A 21639-nucleotide genomic window follows, 5' to 3' on the forward strand; every position below is an offset into this window, starting at 1 on the left:
GGCAAACCTGCAACAAAGTTCACTTGCTACAATAGTTTTAGATCTTTTACAACCTACAATAATTACTATTGAGATCTGGCCCGTAATAGCTCAGACCCACATACACCATCTCTTTGGCAAACCTGCAACAAAGTTCACTTGCTACAATAGTTTTAGACCTTTTACAACCTACAATAATTACTTTCGAGAGCTGGCCTGTAATAGCTCAGACCCACATACACCATCTCTTTGGCAAACCTGCAACAAAGTTCACTTGCTACAATAGTTTTAGATCTTTTACAACCTACAATAATTACTTTCGAGAGCTGGCCTGTAATAGCTCAGACCCACATACACCATCTCTTTGGCAAACCTGCAACAAAGTTCACTTGCTACAATAGTTTTAGATCTTTTACAACCTACAGTAATTACTACCAAAAGTTAGCCCGTAATAGCTCAGACCCACATACACTATCCAAAAAATGTTAATTTTTTGCATAAATGTAATACTTTGGGGAAAACTTTAAAGAAATAGATTTAAATTGGTTGCCTATAACATTCTCTTATTACAATAATGCAATTTAGAAAATTTTTAAATGTCATTAATATGTTAAGGTTATTATTTGTAAGTTTTACTAAGTAACAATTTAATTAGAAACAAAATTAATTTCCTAGTATGTGTTTTTCAATAATAATTTTATCAATATTCTGAAGTTATGTAATATAAATGTTGATTTAAAAGGTTGTGAATGCTCTTCTGATTGTTGTTTATATTATTGTGAACCCCTTCTGTTTCTCACATATAAATGTTCTGAAAAAAATTGTAAAGTGTTTTATGATATAAAAAAAGATTTTTCACATAAATTTGTGTAATGCAAGTCCCTGGAAGATACTAACATGGTATATCAGACTGACACAACACAACACAACACTGTTAACAATCCTATATTTAAAAGGCTAAGTAAAAGCATTCAGGAGGAATGAAATAAAAATGAACTATGTTAATCACAAGTTTTAAACCTAGCAAACCTCTTGTACGCCTGAGTATTAACCATAGCGTCATCTTGGTAAGCTTCCAACATTAAAACAATTTCAGCAGCTTTTTTACTGAGCAGAAAAAAAAATTTCACAGCTTTAAACTTGTCACCACAAGAACAAAAAAGTGCTAGCAAAAACAAACATTGTACACGAGGTTGACAACACAGGTGGCACTAAACTGGCAATAAAATGCAGTATACACGTCTATTGGCATGAATATGTACTACATAATCCCCACCCAAGGCAATATTATTCCGGATACTTTTGAGTAACCTCTCATACATAAATTGCGTTCCTTGTTTAAAAATAATGTTACCTAAGTTCATATTTTAACTCTATGAGCTTTTATATTTTCAAATTACTATATGGCTAACTCTGTTCACATGACCTGTGGATGAAAATATATTGGTCTATTGTATTATTATAAGAATTACCCCTCTTTGCACTTGACACATCTCCGAATTTTTTGTAAAATTGTACAATAATATCAAGTTAAGACATGAATTAGTTGTGCAATAAATTACAGTAATTTATATGCTGATGACGTATATCTATATTGTCTTGTTACAAGAACGTAGCCAAGAACAAATTTTAGGGGGTCCTGGCAAGTGATATTTTCCCGTAGTGGACAGAGAGTAAGGCTCCATTTTGATCCTGAAAACGTTCTTCCCCATTTTTTTGGTGAGAATTATCTTTTAGCAGTACATGTCAGTAATGCTGAATTATTTTAATAATAATATTTGTTTACTAAAACAGTAAGTGAAAAAATTCAAAAAATTGGGGGGTCCAGACCCCTTGGGCCCCCTTGTTGGCTACGTCGTTGTCTTGTAATGACTTACCAGTTGAGAGTAATAAGGATGGTTTTAAGCCGCATGTTAGGTGTCTTGAACAGGGCTCCAACACCCGGCCCCGTCTGCAACCTCCGTTCTTCACTTCGAGTCCGTTGCAGCATCATTCCTTGCTTCAACATGACACCACTTCTGTCAGAGTATTTTGAACAAAGCTTTAGCTTACTAAATTTCTTATGAATTTTCAGAAAATAAATCCAAACAAAATAAAGAGTCAAGTGTAAAAAGTCAGATTGTTAAAAATATTTCCTTTCATACTATGCCACAATATTTAATCTGATCAAATAGAATGGAGTAACACAGAAATAGACAATTTCCATAACAATCTCACTAGTCTTTCAAATCATTCATCATCATTAATAGTGAATTTTAAATAAAGAAATACAAGGGCTATCCAGAAAGTAGATTACGGTTAGCTCTGTAGCCACTAGGGGCGGAACTACCATGGTCATTTTGATGTCAGGGCATTTGTTCAGTCACGCTAGTGAAAGGTTATTGTGGCTCCTTATTGTTTACAATAGCAGTTTAAAATGTGTGACACTATCTTGCTAGTTGTGAAGTGAGGTGGGTAATACGGTTTTGTTGGCTAGGCACAATAAACCAATTGAGATTTATCGCCAACTCTGTGAAGTTTATATGGACGATGTGATTACTGAAGGTGGAGTGCGTCAGTGGTGAATTAGGTTTAAAAATGGCAGAACTAATGTGCATGATCACGAACGAAGTGGAAAGCCAAGCGTTGTGACCAATGAAATTGTCTCTAAAGTTGATGAGAAGATTAAAGACCGCCAATTCACTCTCACTTAGTTTTCCTCAAATTTCAAGGAGTTTGTTACATAAAATTGTTATGCAGAAGTTAGGTTACCATAAATTTTGTGCAAGATGGGTACTGAAAATCTTAACAGAAATCCATAAAAATCTGCGTATGGCTGCTTCATTGACATTTTTGGACACTTACTCGCTACTCAATCAAATCATTACAGGAGACGAGACTTGGGTAAAACACATGAATTGTGAAACCAAATTACAGTCTATTGAGTGGGGATACTTTTTTGATAACATGGAACTGTGGGAGGGTGTGATTACTTGGTTGAAATCTCAGGTAGCAGAATTTTATAATGCTGGAATTTCAAAACTTGTTCACCTCTATGACAAGTGTCTAAATTTGTATGATAAAAAGTTGAAAAATATTATTTTAGTGCCATTTTCAAATGTATATAATTCCATTTTTTTCTCTACTTTGGTTTTTGTTTATATCAAAACGTAATCTAATTTCTGGATAGCCCTCATATATTATGGTTGAAATATACCAAATTAAATTCAAGGGATGAACATTACAAGCATGTCAACTTTTTATTGTGAAATGCATTTTAATTATAAATCATAATCAAGTTGTAACATGTGACGACTTGTTAAATGATTCCATGATCTATTACTGAATTACGAGTGCTAGAGAAAAAAATACTGATCTCATATAGTTTTTTGAATGGTATAAAGAATAACTTACCTTCAATCTGAATTTAAAAGTGTCAGGTAATTCTTTTTCATTGACGCTGGCCAAGGTTTCCAGTATTTTAGAAGCTTCCTCCAGCCGCCCTTTGGCAAGTAACCACCGTGGTGACTCCGGTAAGAACCTATCAAACATTTACAATTTCTGATCTTATATATGTATATATTGAAAATATTTTCAAATATACTGTTTCAAAATTTGATTTTGTTAGTTTTTAGAACATGAATTAAGGGAAACGTCTCATTTTACTTAGTCCTAAGACCTAAAACAGCATTTTTAAAACCTCAAAATTTTTACAATTTACGGCTTATATATTATATATTTAGAAAGTATTCTGTAAGTTAAACAACAACACAATTGTTTCAAATTATATGATAAGCCACATCCACACAATAAAAGGAATAAAAATTATACAGTATTGCCTCAATACAAACTAGAACTTTTAAAGAAAAAGACCACGTACTCAGGAGTAAATTTTTTTTTTAACATATCCCTAAAAGCATTACTGACGTACAAGATGCAGATTTAGATAAGTTTTGAAGGACTGTATTGTTGATAAGGCTTTGTATTCCTTAGAGAAACTTTGCTGTCAGTATTTTATTTTGTATTTTATCTTAATCCATTTTTTTATAGAGTTTTATAATTTTAATAATTAATTATCTATTTAATTCAATTGACACTATTCAATGTACAGAATGTGCAAACATGAATAAAGATTGTTGTCTATTATATATCTATTGTCTACCTTTGGGCTGCTTCCACAGTGGTGGTATATTAAGGACAGATGAAGTTGGGATTGGGATCTCCTTCTGTTGAGATCCCATGGTACATCCATCGGCTATCTCAATCAAATCATCTTTGCAAAAAATAGATGCTAGCTTTATTCCTGTCAAAGTGGACAGACAGGGGACAGTACTCCATCTTGTCTAGGCTTGCAAAAACTTTAAAGAGTTCACCCATTCTAATAGTCTTACTCCACAGTAGACTAAACCTATCACTCAACTATAGTCTTACTCCACAGTAGACTAGACCTACCACTCAACTATAGTCTTACTCCACAGTAGACCAGTGGTTAATTTCAGTGGGAACGCAAGGGAACGGCGTTCCCTTACCTCCCAAGAGTGCCGGGAACGCAATGGGAACGCTTTTTAAAACTACGAGTACAAGTTTTAGTTTAAAAAAATTGTAGGTAGCATCAATATTATGCTATGCTTTGTTTGCGAGTGACTCGTAAGCAGATAGTAAGCGCCCGTACAAGCAGTTGTGAGCTGTGCTGTGATGAGTCTTGCACGGAATCAGGCAGGAGGAAGGTGACGGGCGAGTCATCCTAGTTCGCGCGCATGCGCGGCTGCGCCTCTCAATAACAAAGCAATACCCACCCCACCCCCTTCCTTTCCCCCTCCATTCCTTCACCACGCCACCGCCCCAGTGATCACAAGTGTGTTGACTAGTTGACTTGACCTTGGTGTGTTTCGCGTTTAAGTTACAAGTTGCATCGCATCCCATTCACGCTTAAGTTCGTTTTTGAGGTGCAGGTCGTTGATTGTGTTCGTGTTTATGCTTATTATTAGTGCTGGTGCAGCTAAATAGTTTCCTAATTGACTATGACTACCAGAAAAATTTTTGATTTCTTTAAACCTAACCCTAAGAAACAAAAAGGTTATGCGAATAATGAGAACTGCAGTTCGGAAGCATTGACTACAACTTCAATTGTTGATCAAGATAAAAAAGAAGACGCAATCGGGATCAATGAGGATAATTGCGATTACCATTCCCCTTCGACTTCCTCGTCGGTCAAAATAGTATCCAGGTTGGTGGGTTTGGGATCTGATGCAGACGAAGCTAAGGTTAGTAATGAAAATAATGATTTTGTTAATAGGGGTGAACAGCCAGTTTGTAGGTCTGAAGAACAAATTGTTGAATTTAAAGCTAAAAATCCATGGTTAATTGTGAACAGAGAACTAGGTTGCAACGTTTGCCGTAGTGTGAGTACTCTAGGTGCAGAGAAAACGAAGGGCCTAAAGATTAGCGAAAGAGTGGGTTTTAGGAACTGTTACCGCTTATGGAAAACAATAAAAAAGACCAGCAATCCTCTCTTAGGAAAAAGATATTTTTACACCGTGGGTCTCGAGCTCATTCTTTAGCTGAAAAAATACTCATTGAAGCTAAGAAAGATACAATGAAAAAAGCTGTTGCTTCTATGCATAAAGAGCAGCAGATTGTAACTGAGCGCATTTTCCGCACGGCTTATAAGCAAAAGCTAAACTAAATAGGCCATTTTTTGAGTTTTGAAACTGAAATTGATCTTCAAATAATGAATGGCTTAGATATGGGGAGGAATCCTACATTCAAATGTTGCTTGCTCCAATATAATTCATCATATTTCTGATGAAATGAAAATCAGACTTGATAAATGGCCTAATCAAGTCAGACTCTAAATTTTCCCTGCTTTTGGATGAAGCCACTTCAGTTTCAAACAAAAATGCTTTGGTGGTTTATATCAGAACTGTTCTAAAGGGAATGCAAAACCCTATGACAGTGTTCTTAAACACTTTTTGAGCTAAATAGCACAACATCAGCTGGTATATTACAAGAACTTTTAAATCAGTTACAAGCATTAGGTCTAAGCTTTGAATTCATGAAAGACCATATGATTGCTCTAACTTGTGATGGTGCTTCAGTGCTACTAGGCAAGAAATCTGGCCTTGCTATACAGCTTACTGAAAACGTTCCCCAACTTGTTCATTTGGCATTGTTTGAACCATCGTTTAGAGCTTGCCGTGCACGATTCCATAGAAGAAGTAGCTGGAATCAATCATTTTTAAGATATTCATGGATAAAATTAGAAACATGTTTAGTTGTTCACCGAAAAACAGCAGGGAGTTGGCAGAAGTTGCTAAAGGACTAGAGGTGCAAATGTTGAAAATCGGCCGTGTTTTAGATACTCGTTGGGTAGCCTCCAGCTTTAATGGCGGTGAAAGCAGTTTGGACAGATTTTTAAAGCTTTGTACAATCATTTCATTGAAGCATCTGAAGACAAACAAAGGGACTCGAAGCAACGTTCAATTTACAAAGGGCTTTGTAGTACATTATCTTCTACAACTTTTGTACACAACCTGGCATTGATGTTCGATGCTCTAGAAGAGTTATCGGATTTGTCCTTACAGCTTCAAAAATCAAGCCTCAACCTTATCCAAGCCCACAGTGATGTAACACTGTTAATCAAAGTGTTTGAAAACCGAGTTGAAAACATGGGTAGACGTTCAGTGGAAGCTAAAATTGCTATTGACGATTTGATGTTTCAAGATGTTAAACTTTGTGTAAGATCCAAGATACCCAGTATTCCAGAAAAACAGTTCTATCGGAGCCTCGCTAACAACTTGACTTCAAGGTTGCTATCATCATCTTCAAATGCGGCTGAAACACTACACCAAAATCATTGAATGACATCAAAGTGATCCACCCCATGTATTGGCCAAAAGACTTATCCATCACCTACGGAGAATGTGAGATCCAGCGAATCTGCGATAGATTTAAGATTAGCAGCTCTCAGGGTATAATTAGAGACTTCAGACACTTCAAGCAGGGACTGAAGCCTATGTTAAGTGGAGAGAAAACCTACTATTCTAGAGCAACCGCCGTCGTTTAAGAAACTGATTTCCATCATAAATTGTATTGCAGTGTCTAGTGCTGAATGTGAAACGTGGGTTTTTCTGCAATGAATCTAATTATGTCTCCTCTTAGATCTTCACTCTACATTAGCACTGTTTGCGATTTATTGCGGATCAGGCTCCTAGGACCTCCTGTGGCTAGATACAATCCCGAGCAACACGTCAAAACCTAGCTGGCGAAGGGACACCATTCTGCACTTGGACACCAAGTCAAAACAACGAGGGCAGAAAACTTACCATGAAGACAGCATTGCATTGTGGGAACTTTTTTCCTAAATCTGTTTTTTAAATATCTTTTTAGAATTTCAGAACATTAAGTTTTCATTAAATAACTAGCCTATGCCTAACTTATAGTTGTGTTCTGAACTCAAGTTTCTGAGTTCTTTTTTTGTACTTACAGTTAGTTTTGTGTATTGTTGTTTTGTTTCTTTTGTAGTTTTCACTTTAAAATATTAACAAACAACTAAAACCAAGTTTACCAACAGTCTTGGCATTGCCTTACAATATTATACTGCAAATCCGTACATATTTGTTATAATAAACTAATAAGCAAATAAAATAATCAACCTTAACTTTTTAAAACTACACTAAATTTTTAAAAAATGAAACCGTGTTACTCCACTCTGTGTGTCATTTATTTTGTGTGTAATTAAACGCTTCCTTTTCCTTTCCAAGAAGTTGGTTTATTTTGAATGTATTAATATTGTTTTGTACCCCATAAGGTATGCAATTTTTTTGTAAAATATTGCAAACTTGTAAAAAAGCTGTTATATTAACAAACATCCATTTACATATTAATATGTATTATTATTACTACTGTAATGTGTATAAATAAAACTGTGAATAAGGCTCAATTTGTTTTTATTTTACCATTCATTAAAAAATTAATATTGGCGAGCTTCATTGATTCAAACAAAATGGTCAATGAAATCAAAACAAATATTTCTGGGAAATTTAAAGTAGGCAACAAGGTGTTAATGGAGTAGAGTAGAGTAGAGAGTAAACTCAATAATTTAAATTCATGTTTTTATTTTCTTACATCCTAATCAAGCACCTTAAAGAAAATAAACAACATTAAAATATCACTTGGTATTTTATAAAAATGAATGTATTATTATGTCTGGGTGACCTAAAAACAAAGGTTTACAGTTATAATTTTCAAAAGTTTTCCTGGGTGTGAGGGCCCCCCTCCTTCCTGGGGTGTATTCCATACCCACCGGTCTGAGCTTCCCGCTTTAAGAGTTCCCACACCTAAAATTTTAGAAATTAAGCACTGCAGTAGGACTAGACCTATCACTCAACTATAGTCTTACTCCACAGTAGACTAGACCTATCACTCAACTATAGTCTTACTCCACAGTAGACTAGACCTATCACTCAACTCTTTAACTAGAATAATTTGACAATTGCGGTTAATGATGTTTCACTCCTAGACATCCATTGGGTTTCTCAGATCACATCAGTTTGTGCTATACCTAATTTAGGTACAACTGGACCAATAAATCAGCCAGAATTGTACCTCCTGGGGGAGTGAGTATCTCATAACAGTAACCAAACATAATTTCTATTTCCTCTTATATTGAAATGAATACCAACCACCAATAGATGTAGTAGAGCAAGAATGGGAGAGAGGTGACAATGGCAAGATGTACCCAGTTCCGTACCAGGTACGTGATGCCAGCCAGGAAGACAAGTCCCAACGTGTAGAACAGGCACGTCATGACAGTAACGAATGATCGGTAGTTGGGACCCACCAGCTCTAGAGCTGCAAGTAATTGTACACAATTATCATTAACTTGTTACTTAGTAGGTTTAGTGTATTGGCTAGTATTTTTAACCATGTTATATGATTGATAGCCAAAATAAGTTCTCTAGCTGTGCATACTTTATAGAAAATTTTAATTTAAAGCTTTAAATAGTACTTAGTAAAGTACAAGTGTTCAGGACGTAAGTATATAGAAAAATACTCAATACATTATTTTGTAGTGACATATATTCAATACATTATCACAGCAGTTAAACTATTCAAACTCAAGCCTATGTATGGCCATTGTGGATTCATAGATCTAACAGATTCAACATAGTCTTTTCTGTGTATTTAGATGAAACTTAATTTAAACATATAAATATGACATGAAAGGCAAGAATTCACCATATATATTAATTTGGATCATAGAAGAATCATATAAATTGTTTACTGAAGGCGGCTCTCCACAGCATAGCCAACATAATTCAAGATTTGGATTGTAAATGATAGTTGTATAAGGTATTCAGCAATTTTTTTCTTCTTTTTTCTATTTTAAATAAAAGGAAATTTCAGTAGATGATGCAAAAGAGGCAACTTTTAAGAAATACAAAAGTAATATGGGATACAGATGTAACTGAAATAGAGATAGACAAGTTATGTTGAGTAGAACCATAAGTGAATTGTCTGGCCTACATTCTGGTGCTGAAGTTGAGTTATAGGTTCCTACTTTCATAACTATTTGGAAGAATCAAGGTCTCATTTTCAGGCCTGAAATAGAAAGTTAAATCTAGAAGGTTTTCTCAACATTAAAAGATTAAGGAATATAGAATATATCACATGTACACCTTAAGGATACACATACTTTCCCTTTTTAAGTAGAAGTTCAATGATTAAATTTGGATTAATTACGCTCAATTCAAACACTGTTCAGCAGTTTAATAGAGAAATTTATGTTTATTTTATCAAATGAGTATGATAGTGTTTGTCCAGGATCATAAAACATGTCTCATGAATATACAATTAGAATAAGGATAATACAGTTCCATGTGCCACAGAAACACCAACATGTTTCAGTGTGCCACAGAAACACCAACATGTTTCAGTGTGCCACAGAAACACCAACATGTTTCAGTGTGCCACAGAAACACCAACATGTTTCAGTGTGCCACAGAAACGCCAACATGTTTCAGTGTGCCACAGAAACACCAACATGTTTCAGTGTGCCACAGAAACACCAACATGTTTCAGTGTGCCACAGAAACGCCAACATGTTTCAGTGTGCCACAGAAACACCAACATGTTTCAGTGTGCCACAGAAACACCAACATGTTTCAGTGTGCCACAGAAACACCAACATGTTTCAGTGTGCCACAGAAACACCAACATGTTTCAGTGTGCCACAGAAACACCAACATGTTTCAGTGTGCCACAGAAACACCAACATGTTTCAGTGTGCCACAGAAACACCAACATGTTTCAGTGTGCCACAGAAACACCAACATGTTTCAGTGTGCCACAGAAACACCAACATGTTTCAGTGTGCCACAGAAACACCAACATGTTTCAGTGTGCCACAGAAACACCAACATGTTTCAGTGTGCCACAGAAACACCAACATGTTTCAGTGTGCCACAGAAACACCAACATGTTTCAGTGTGCCACAGAAACACCAACATGTTTCAGTGTGCCACAGAAACACCAACATGTTTCAGTGTGCCACAGAAACACCAACATGTTTCAGTGTGCCACAGAAACACCAACATGTTTCAGTGTGCCACAGAAACACCAACATGTTTCAGTGTGCCACAGAAACACCAACATGTTTCAGTGTGCCACAGAAACACCAACATGTTTCAGTGTATTCCTACATAACTACAGTAAAAGACGAAGTAAACTGCAATCAAACAAGGTTTGTGAGAAAGATGCAACCAAGGAGGCTGTTGTCAAGCCTGTTCGGAAATGTTCTCTCCAGCTTTTGACTCCTAACAGAACACAGGCTATTATTTTGTAAATTGTACTGTTTTAACAATGAAACTTAGCAGTTAACAATAAAACATACAAACATGTCTCAAGAATTGATATAATTAAGTAAACGTGTGCCATGTTTTTTAATGGTGAGAAACCCTGATTTTTACCTCACAGTTTAGAGAATTTAGTTCACAGTTTTTTTGGTTTTTTTTTCTTAGTTAAAAAAAAATACAATAGACATAAATTCAAAAACTAAATACATTATAAAAAATTCACATTGAAATTAGACCTAGCTAGTATGAGAACAATACGTCAGTTGATATACAGAGTGTTGCAAACTCTCCAGATATCTTTTGGGGATTTGTTTTCAGGTCAAGCCATACAAAAATGTAATATGAACATGGGTCAGAAATGCTAAGTTTACTGTCTGCATGTATTGTTTTTTGTATTATTTTCAAGATTCAAGATTTTACTGATCATTAAACATACATGATGCAATAGATTTCGTCAATGCTAATGTAAAACAATTTCCACTTTTCATCATGTGTTGGTGCATTTTATTTTTTTAACTACTATGTTTAGGTAATAAATTTGAATAAATGTAGAATAATATTACAAATAATCTATAAATATAAATATTAATAAATCTATTGAAATTTGTGATAGCAAAAACATAACACATTAAAAATGCATCATACATTCACTAATAAAAAAATGGCACACAGAGTTAACAACCTTTATATCAAAAACTTTTAAATAATGAATGCTGGTACAAATTAAGGCAACTGCTTTTTGTGATTCAATGTTTTTGTAACTTCTTAAACTTGTTTCAACCATTTTTCAAGCACTTTTTTACTTATTAACAATAACGGACTGAGCCGATTTTGGTAATTCAGTGAATAATTTATTATCATGTAAAATATAACGTTATTTATTTTTATAAGTCCAGCAGGTAGTAAACTTAAGGCATGGTTTTCTTGTTTGATAATTTTGTACATCAGATCTATTTTATATATATACAGTCTTTTACATCATCATACAAAAGACAAAATATGTATAAGACAAAAATATATAAAGCCATGGGAGTGTCATTATTTTCAATTCTTTGAAACCAGGAAAACAAGATTCACGATTGTCAGTCTTTTTAAAATTTGAATTGCAAATTTATTGCATCTAAAAACTTTTTCCATATAATAGGTATTATTTTCCCATAAAATAACACCATACACAATCTGGTAGTAAAAAAACTCGTTTTGATTACAAAAACCAGTATAGATAAATTACTGTTCTTGCAGTCTGAAATGATAAAATTCGAATTAGATTATTATATATAAAATCTCAAGATCCTAGATGTTTGAAATTTTTAAAACTTAATACCATACAAAATCTTAATGTTGAGCAAATTTTAAAAGAATAACAACAGTAAAATGGAAGTACAATGTGTGGATGCCATAAACAATAAAAATTCTTTCTGTGCATTACAACAGTTAAAAGGTCATCTCTACAATATTTACTGACAAATTTCAATGTTATAGGTGAAAACATATTTGTAATTAAATGTAACAACTTTTATTACTTAAAAAATGTAAATTGTTTCTTATCTTAAAACTTATATCTAATACAATATTTTTTAATTTGACACTGCAATAACAATAATTTATCCAACTTATATTGGTTTCTGAAATAAAAAATAAAATGTAAAACACACAAACAGACAGACAGATGGTAAATAAACATTTCTGACCTTTGTTTATATTACAACTTTCATTTACTTTGACCAAAAAAATCCCCAAAATATTTCTGGATAGTTCATAAACACCCTGTATTCTATTAAATACAGATTCATTGTGAATAGAATAAACAATGACATGGTTAAAGTTACTATACATGAGTTGGAAGTTATATTTACAAAATACTAACAAATGATGAAAGGAATCTGGTAGATGGCTGGAATGGTCAGACCTGCTATAACCCTACAGGCTGCCCATAGCCAGAAGTTGGGCATGAATGCGCAGGCAAGGTTCCCAAATATCAATGTAGCCAGGCAAAGGAAAAACGACAGCCTTCTACCATATCTAAAACAGGAGAGATTATGATTATAAAGTATAACTAATAATTAACTATTGACAAGACAGAACTCTTTTTAATGATATATTGTAAGTATATAAAATTAAAGCTCATCAATCTACAACGCTCCACATGGTCGTTCATTCACTGAATCAACCACTGGCATAAAAGATTGGGTATTCCTATATGTGCTATTGACTTAAAGGTTCATACACTTATGTTGATATTGTTTGGAATAATTTGCCATCTTTAAGAATTTTAAAATCCTACATTTTTTTGGAAAGAAGATGAGGTAAAATTATTAAACAGCAATAAACTTATATACTCAAACTAATTTCAAGAAATTCAGTGCGTATTGGTTAAGATATGATAATCTCAGAAAAATACTAAAAAATCCCTTAAAACGGTTTTGGGGGTTTTACAAGGAAAGGATGTTATATAAGAAGAGAAGAAATAGTTCCATCTGTTGTAGTTTCTCAAATTTCCGCAAATAGCTCAAAAACCGTGAGGAAATCAATCCAATGAATGATGATGTTCTTGAAGGTTTCAGAGCATTTTGTATCTAAATTTATTTGCTATCTTCAAAATGAATTTTTAAACCAAAAGGTTTACACCGTCTTTGTAAAATCAACTTTTGTTAAATCTACTATTATACACCTGTTACATTCATTGTCATTAATTAGTCATTATGTATAATGTATAATGATACATTATATTCAATCATCATACAATTCAGTACAGTCTCATTTTAAATGGGTCTTCAGAATTGTCAGAGTGCTCAAAATGTAAGTCAGAACTGATTAAATGTAAAAATAATTATATCTTCATCATATGTTGTATTATTTTACTAAACCAAAACACAAAATTTAAAACAATTAATAAAAACGCTCTGATAAAACCATTAAAAACTCATATCTTACAACATTTTGTGTTTAATGCACAATTACCAAGACTGACTATGCTTTTGTAACAGTTCCATAGTTAACCTATTAATTTCCGTAACAATAAGTGCTACTGTCAAGTTCTTTCTTTTAAGCAGAAACTGTCAAGGTTTAGTAAACATGTAAAAGCGAGTTCATCCATGTCAATACAGGCACGGTAACCAAGAGTAATACAACTTTTTTTGTTGATTGTTAAATACTTTGCATGATTTAAACTGAACTTGATATGTACATTTTAATGATTCCAAGAAGTGTAATATATTAATGATATAGAATCACCTGTCATTTAAAATCCCGAACATATATACACCTACAGGACCACCCGCATTGAGTGCCGCCAAACCGATGGTAGGGTAGATGTCATGCTGACACACCAGCTCGTACTAGACAATAGATGAACAATATTACAGAGAAATCAAGAAATCAAGGAATCTTTATTGTTGTCCCACTTAAAAGTATTAACAATGTCAGAGCTGGTATGAGTTAGGCCACATCAATTGTCACATTTCTTATAACTAATTAAAATTCCTTAAAACCAGTTTTAAAATTCAACATTTACAACTAATTAAAATTCCTTAAAACTAGTTTAAAATTCAACATTCAATGTTATTAAAAATCACTTAAATAAACTTCCTCAACTGAATAAAAGGCTTTCACTTTTAGCCACTTAATTAACATATTCTTAAAGTTCTTAGTGCTCATTGTTTTTGGCGTTGAGAGGTAACTTATTAAATAAGTTTTTTGTACCAATGTAGATATAGCTATGTTGGGATTTGCTCAGCCTAGTATATTTCACATCAATTAAGTTTACAGATCTGGTATTTTAAGAATGTACAGAGTTTCTTAGGCTAAACGAAGTCAGATTTTCTTTGATAAAAAACCAAGGCTTTGCAAAATGTAAATACTTGGCAGCGTTAGTATACCTAGCTCTATAAAAAAAGGTTTACAAGAATCTGTTTCACTTATGTTCACAAGGCATCGAATAGCTTTTTTTTTTTTTGACATTTAAATACTTCCTTTGCACCACCAGAGTTGCCCCAAAGAATAGTGCCATACAAAAGGTGAGAGTGAAAAAGTGAAAAGTAGGCATTGATAAGTATACTAGGACTTGTACATAACTTGAGTTTCTTTAAACAAAAGATAACTCTAGAAAGGCGAGAGCAGAGTGAGTTGGTATGAACACCCCAAGTAAAAGGCTAGAATCTAGATTAATTCCTAGAAGTTTCACAGATTTATTTTCAGAGCCTTTAGGTCTACTACTTAAAACTAAATACAATGTTTTCTGTTTTTTCTTGGTTAACCTTTAATTTGTTTTGCATGAAACCATATGTGGGATCTTTCTTTCATGTAATTCAAAATTACATTATTCAGGTTACGATCTTTACCTGATGTTAACAGAGTTGTGTCGTCTGCATAGAGTATGGTTTTGTTAGGCACAAAGGCAGGCAAGTCATTTACAAAAACAGTAAACAAGAAGGGGCCCAGGACGGAGCCCTGAGGCACTCCACAAGTAACATGCTTAAGACTAGACAGGTCTGCGCCCACCCTCACATAACTGCAAACGATCAGTCAGGTAAGGAAATGAACAGAGACAGTTCCTTGTGCTCAACACCATAGTAACTTAGCTTTTCTATGAGTTCATTATGAGGTACCATATCGAATGCTTTACTTAAGTCTAAAAGTAGTGCACAGGCTTCTTCCTTGTTTTCAAAACTTTCTAATACATGAGATACAACAGTTTTCACTGCCTTAACAGTTGTCAAGTTATTCCTGAATCCGTACTGAGCAGGTGTAAACAAGTGGTTATGCTCAAAAAAATTCACAATTTGCTTTTTCATAATACTTTCAATTATTTTAGATATAACAGCCACAAGGGCGATTGGACGATAATTGCTTATATTTGACCTATCTCCTTTCTTGTGGATAGGAACAGTGACAGTAACTTTTAGACATTGAGGGTAAATGCCTATGCTAAGAATAAAATTAATTAAATACGTTAATGGACAGGATATGTTTTCAATAATTTTTTTTAGCACAAAATTCGAGAGGCCAAAGACGTCCTCAGATTTAGAATTGCTTAGCTTATTTACAGTATTACACACGTCAGCAATGCTCACTTCAGACCAAGTGAAAGAGGGTGAATTGGGGGTGATTTTAATACCCGATGATTTCAAATACATCTATAGGACAAGCAGTGCTTACACTATCACTATTTCTATTTACAATATCATTAATATTTACAAAGAAGTCATTAAACTCACCAGCTGTAATAGGTGTATCATGGTTTAGACCTTTTTTTGTTTAAGCGGCCAGTAACAGAGTTAATAACCGCCCATGCAGCTTTACAGTGATTATTGGATTCCATTATATACTTATCATTTGCCATTCTTTTTGCATTGTCTATTTGCTCTCTGTAATATTTCTTCAAATTTCTGTGGATACACACTAGGCTAGGATTAGACTTACTTCTTTCGTAGCATATATCTAGGAGTAGCCTAACTTTAGCAAGGTAAGGAGTATACCAATTTTTGTTTACCGTGTTACGGCTTTCATTGCTATTCTGTTTGATAGTTTTTGTTTTTAAAGGACAACATTCATTGAAATTGTCAGTTAAAATTTGCATAAAAGACTGGAAAGCTTCGTCAACTTTACTTGCCAGTAAAAATACATTTAACCAGTTAATCTGACTTAACCTACATTTAAGCCTATTAATACAATTTTCATTCAATAGTCTGTAAGTTATAGTTCTCGGTGTGCAGTCTGCAACTGATGGGAACACTTTACTTTTCTTAGTTAGGCCAAGGAAGCTCATTTTCAGAAGAAGTCCACTGTGGTCGGAGAGATGAGGGGTGTTGTTTCACAGATAAAAGTTGTAGGCTGCAGAGGAAATTGATCAAACAAAAAACAATATGCTTTGAAATACATCAATTCTTCTGATAAATAGTTGATATAGCAGTTGAGCATTCCTTCAACTTTAACTGGGAACCGTTTAAATTGTAAAAATTAGCCTTAGTGTAAATTTAAAATTGTTGTATACTTATAGATTCAGTTCAGAAAAAAATTATTGTGAGTATATTGTGAAGGCTGTGAGATGAGTAAAGAAAGTGGAAATAATGAGATAATAAATTGTGGAAGGTATTAGAGAATACTGTGAACCTATTACAGCATTCTGGTAGAAAGCTACTAGCTCTTTAAAATAACACCAAACAGAGCGAAATTTTGTAACGGTACTATTCAAAAATGTGAATAACGTTTTAGTAGATATATTTAATGATTAGTTTGTTCCTTAGAAAATGTAGCAAATCAAGTCTGCATTGGTTTTCTGTATCTGTACCCAATGATACATCTTGAACAAGCATACAGCAGACTCTCCAGATGGCCTTGGATTTAACATGTTCAGAGAAATACAGAATGTCTCAATTAGTAGTAAACAACCCAAAGCATTTTGCTGATGAAGAAGCTCTCATACATAAAAGAGTCTTCTTAGAGGCAACAAGAAAATATGAAAGACTTAATTTAAAATTAATTTAATGTGTTTTACTCATTCACACATGTCAATGAACCAACAGCTGCTGATCTATTGTATTTATTTATAATGTTTGTTTTTCTTTTTGGTTCCTCTCTTTCTTTTTCTTTTACATTCATATTTGTTTGAGATATTTATACAGTTGTTTTTACAATGGCTTGTTCTTGATTTGTTGAAGAGAATAACCTGTTATAGAATAGATAATGCCCTATCCTATAATAAGCCAAAAAAACTGTTATTCTACAATTGTACTATACCAAATTAATTGTAAGTTTTTCTCCAAACAATATATTGGCCAAACATCTAATCATTTAAGAATTCATACGACAGGCAATAGGTTTGATATTTTCTATCAAGATAGAGAAAAACAATTGGCAAGACATTGTATAGGACATAAACAAAATAAAATTGAACAGCGTTTTACATTTTAATCATAACATACCACAATGTTATGATTAAAATGAAAATCACAACAGATTAAAATTAAAGCATATCGAGCAAGCTTATCAAATCATGTAGAAGACAAAAAATCCATTTAGACTAAATTTAAGACAACTTTTAAACTAAATTTTATAGATTCAAAATTTGTCAAAATTTACAAGTTAAACAGTGATTATTATATTAAAGTTTTTATAGAATAAATTTCTAATTAAAAGAAAACATAACGTGATTTCTTATATATTTATTTTGAAGAGCTACCTATTTAACAAATCTGTAAATCAATTCAAACCAATAATTGTAAAAGTGGCATATCGGATTTTTTTTGTAAAGCTTTCATTTACAGAAAATAAATTAATATTGATAGTTTCAACAGAAATTCAAACACGTGTTACATTACCTACATCAATAACAATAGATGAAGATACTATAGAAGTATCAAACTCCCAGCCATACAGACAAGTGGTGACTGGCCAGCTCGTGTTGGGGCTCAGGTCGTCTATATCGTACTCTAGCAGCAGTTGAGTCCAATTGACATTGTAGCGGGAGCACTTGCTGTAAGTTCCATTATCAGTCTCCTGTTAAAAAGGAATTCAATTTTATTGTTTTGAATACTGTACAATATTAAGGAGGTTTATTGAAGGATTGCATTGATAGGAAGTGTTATGCTAAATAAAGTAATACCAAAAACATATATTTTCTGTAATATCGGAAATTGAAAAAACGTACTGTTTATATTTCCCTACATATAATCATCAGTATTCCATCAGAAACAGAGATACACTCATCATTCTACACCACCACAGCAACATCTTCAAAAGATCCATGTCATATGTTGGTCCCAAAATATGCAATGCTCTGCCGCATATAGTGAAATGATCAACTGAGGCATCCTTTAAAAATAATTTAAAGCAGTACTTGTAACATGCGTTTTACTCTGTGGACGAGCTGTTGGGCGGAGTTCCTTAGCCTGGACCAGGGCCGGGGAGAGCTAGAAGCTAGCTCTCCCCGGCCCTGGCCTGGACCACGGTAACTAGAACTAGACGGTAGGGCTCACGCGCATCTGGCTGTGAGGCCGTGACGTCATCCGCACCAAGCCGGCCGCGCCGCGCCGTCCACTATGTATGCCTAGCTCCTCTGATCTAATCCTAACAGGAAGCGATTTTATCAAGCTTATGATTGGCTTTTCGTGTTACCTTACTTAGACTATTATTATTTTACTAACACTGACTCACATGTCAAGAAATTTGTTTTGAAATTAATTATTATATTAAGTTTTATAGGCTAAGTTAGTTACTACTGAAGAACTACTTAGGGTAATTGATTTTAAAATCTTTAAGTATTTTACAAGTAAGAACAAACTGTAATTTTTTCATTTCAAATCTTCCGAAAAGGTTCAGGGGTTAAATCATAATTTCGTTAAATGAGATTATTTTCATATGCAGTATTTTATTATTGAAAAAATCTTCTTCATACACTATAAAACATTGAATAAAATAAAATGTCAAAACAGTTGTAAATACCAATTTAATAAATAGATTTTTAAAAGGATTCTACACCAGCAAACGTAATTAATATATACCTATTTAAGTTAATCATTTAGAAATGTTACAAAACTAAAATTATTGAACAATAATGCCTTGTTTTTGACGTAAATCGTTACATCAATTCTTTATTTTGTTCATCTTCTTTGATTTTTTCTCGCAGTGTCAGAAGTTTCGTCTTTATTCATTGCTCTTTTGAGTTCTTTCTTCTTGTTCAGTTCTTTCATTCTTATAAATCGCGTTCTAACATATTTTGCAATAGCAAAATCGTCCACTTCACTGAACTTTCCTTTGATTATATCAATAAGCTTCTTCATCACTTGAGGACTTTTATTTAAGCTATCACCGTGAAATCGTTGGAGATCTTATTCAAATTCTAAAACAATGCTTAACCATTTTGGTGACGGATTTATTACAGCACCCCTTGACAAAACCGAAACCCAGTCAGAATTGTTTTAGTTTCCAGTTCTTTCTCCATACTGAAAATCACTCTTAAGGCCTTTATTAACACAGTATGCTACATAACCAGCTAACATTTTGATTAAATCTGTGTTCTCTTCGGGGTAAACTAGTTTATTATTAGTTATTTCAGTCAACTTTTCAATCAGTGATTCTGCAATGGAAATAAATTCTTCATTATAGATATCGTTCGTTTGAAACTTTCCTTCTGACAAGTCTGCTTCTTTCTTCTGCCGAATTTTCTATTAACGATTTTACAGTTTTCTTACAATTACGTTTATCTGCACGCATTTGTCTTTCAATGGATGCCAAAGTGTCGGTTGAAGTTGGAACTGTTGGTATTTTTTGTGTTGGTACAGAGGATTCTTTCTTTCAGTTTACGTCTGGGTGGTAGGCCTAATAATTTCTCTCTCATAACCACTTTCCAAGAAATGTTCCGAGCAAATTCGGGCTTTTTACTGAATTCATATTTTCGTTTGCAAAAATGCTGCCATTGTTTGTGAAGATCTTTGTCTTTTAGAAACACGTGAAATGAAAATTTCAGTTTCTTCGGATTATCTGAATGGTTTATACAACCGGCAACGGTACAACACGGCATTTTAAAGTGAGATAAATACTCAGTCTACCGATAAAACTCAGTAAAAACAGTCCGAACACTACAAACACAACCGTCGTGGCGACAGACCGCACTACAAACAACTAACAATACTAGAGCGCTTTGTCTGGTGCAGGGCGGTCGGTCCGCGTGACGTTATCTGCCCGGCGATCCACTGCGCATCCACCTCGTGAGTGCTACCGTCTTGTTCTAGTTACCGTGGCCTAGGCCATTAACAGATGCGTGATTGTCTATCACTTTTAGTTTAAATGACAATGTTTGTATAATAGCAATTAATATTTTAGGTTATGGTCTTTATAACATATACTACTACTGCTATATAATACACAGTTCTGGTATTATATATAATAAAAACTATTTAGTGACTATGTTCTATGCATGTATATGTCTTTGAACAATAAATAATTTGATTGATTGATTGGTCAAATAAAATTAGATTTTGTTGTAGATTACATTGATGATTGCGAAGCCCGTTTATAGCAAGTTTTTAAACGGGTACCACAATCACAATTATTTTTGGACTCAGTGTACATCAGAAATCTTGATTTACTACGAATAAAAAACTCATTTCCTTCTATAAGATTCAAATGAAAAAATCTCAATCTCCGTTTATTGGTGTAAAATTTGTTGAATCCAACTTATATAAACTTTACATTCATCCAAATTTTCTGTTAACACATTGACTGTGACAGACGCTCTCGTGTGTACTGGGTGGTAACTAACAGTACTCGGTGTCACTTACTACATAGCCACGGTTAACATGTAAATTTAATATACACTGTAGTATGTACACTCATGTGCTGACTATTTATAAATATTTACGGAATGATGTAGGAATTGCTGTTTGTAAACGTGACAATTTTTTATCCAAAGTCTCACGCCCATACCAACTTCAATATTTATGAATGAAACCTATCAACCATGGGTATATGTACATTTTTGAGATGGAAATGTGTCTCCAAGTGGAAAAGTACCAATATTCTTGTAAAAATAATAATTTTACTTCGTACATCAGCCATAAACACCAAAATCTAAATATTCAACTGATCCTTGGAATTTCATTCAGGTAATTCTGAGCTAAATAACTAAAAATTAACAATGTGTAATGAAATCCTTTTCACATAATTATTCCTGAACGTAGCTGCAGTGTATCTGGGATAAACACTTAAACTAATCATTAGATTTCATCTGACACCACTGTTGGTCTTGTAAGGATTAATGTATATTCGAAAAATGAGTTGTAGTAGCATCAAAAGTTAAAGAAAAAATACTGAAATTATAAAAATG

At 33.6% G+C, this 21639-nt stretch overlaps 1 protein-coding gene across 1 annotated transcript in view; it reads right to left on the reverse strand.

The window, feature by feature from the left end:
- Positions 1-21639, reverse strand: part of LOC124364803 (carcinine transporter) — a 43280-nt gene that overhangs the window by 9611 nt on the left and 12030 nt on the right. The window contains exons 3-8 of the mRNA XM_046820566.1: positions 18138-18311; positions 14049-14152; positions 12682-12836; positions 8643-8811; positions 3373-3499; positions 1857-1978 (exon numbers count right to left, since the gene is read on the reverse strand). Coding sequence (XP_046676522.1) covers positions 1857-1978; positions 3373-3499; positions 8643-8811; positions 12682-12836; positions 14049-14152; positions 18138-18311 — 851 coding nt within the window. The remainder of the gene's footprint in view (positions 1-1856; positions 1979-3372; positions 3500-8642; positions 8812-12681; positions 12837-14048; positions 14153-18137; positions 18312-21639) is intronic.

The sequence above is a fragment of the Homalodisca vitripennis genome, chromosome 6 (genome assembly GCF_021130785.1).
Source record: "Homalodisca vitripennis isolate AUS2020 chromosome 6, UT_GWSS_2.1, whole genome shotgun sequence".
NCBI classification, from domain to species: domain Eukaryota; kingdom Metazoa; phylum Arthropoda; class Insecta; order Hemiptera; family Cicadellidae; genus Homalodisca; species Homalodisca vitripennis.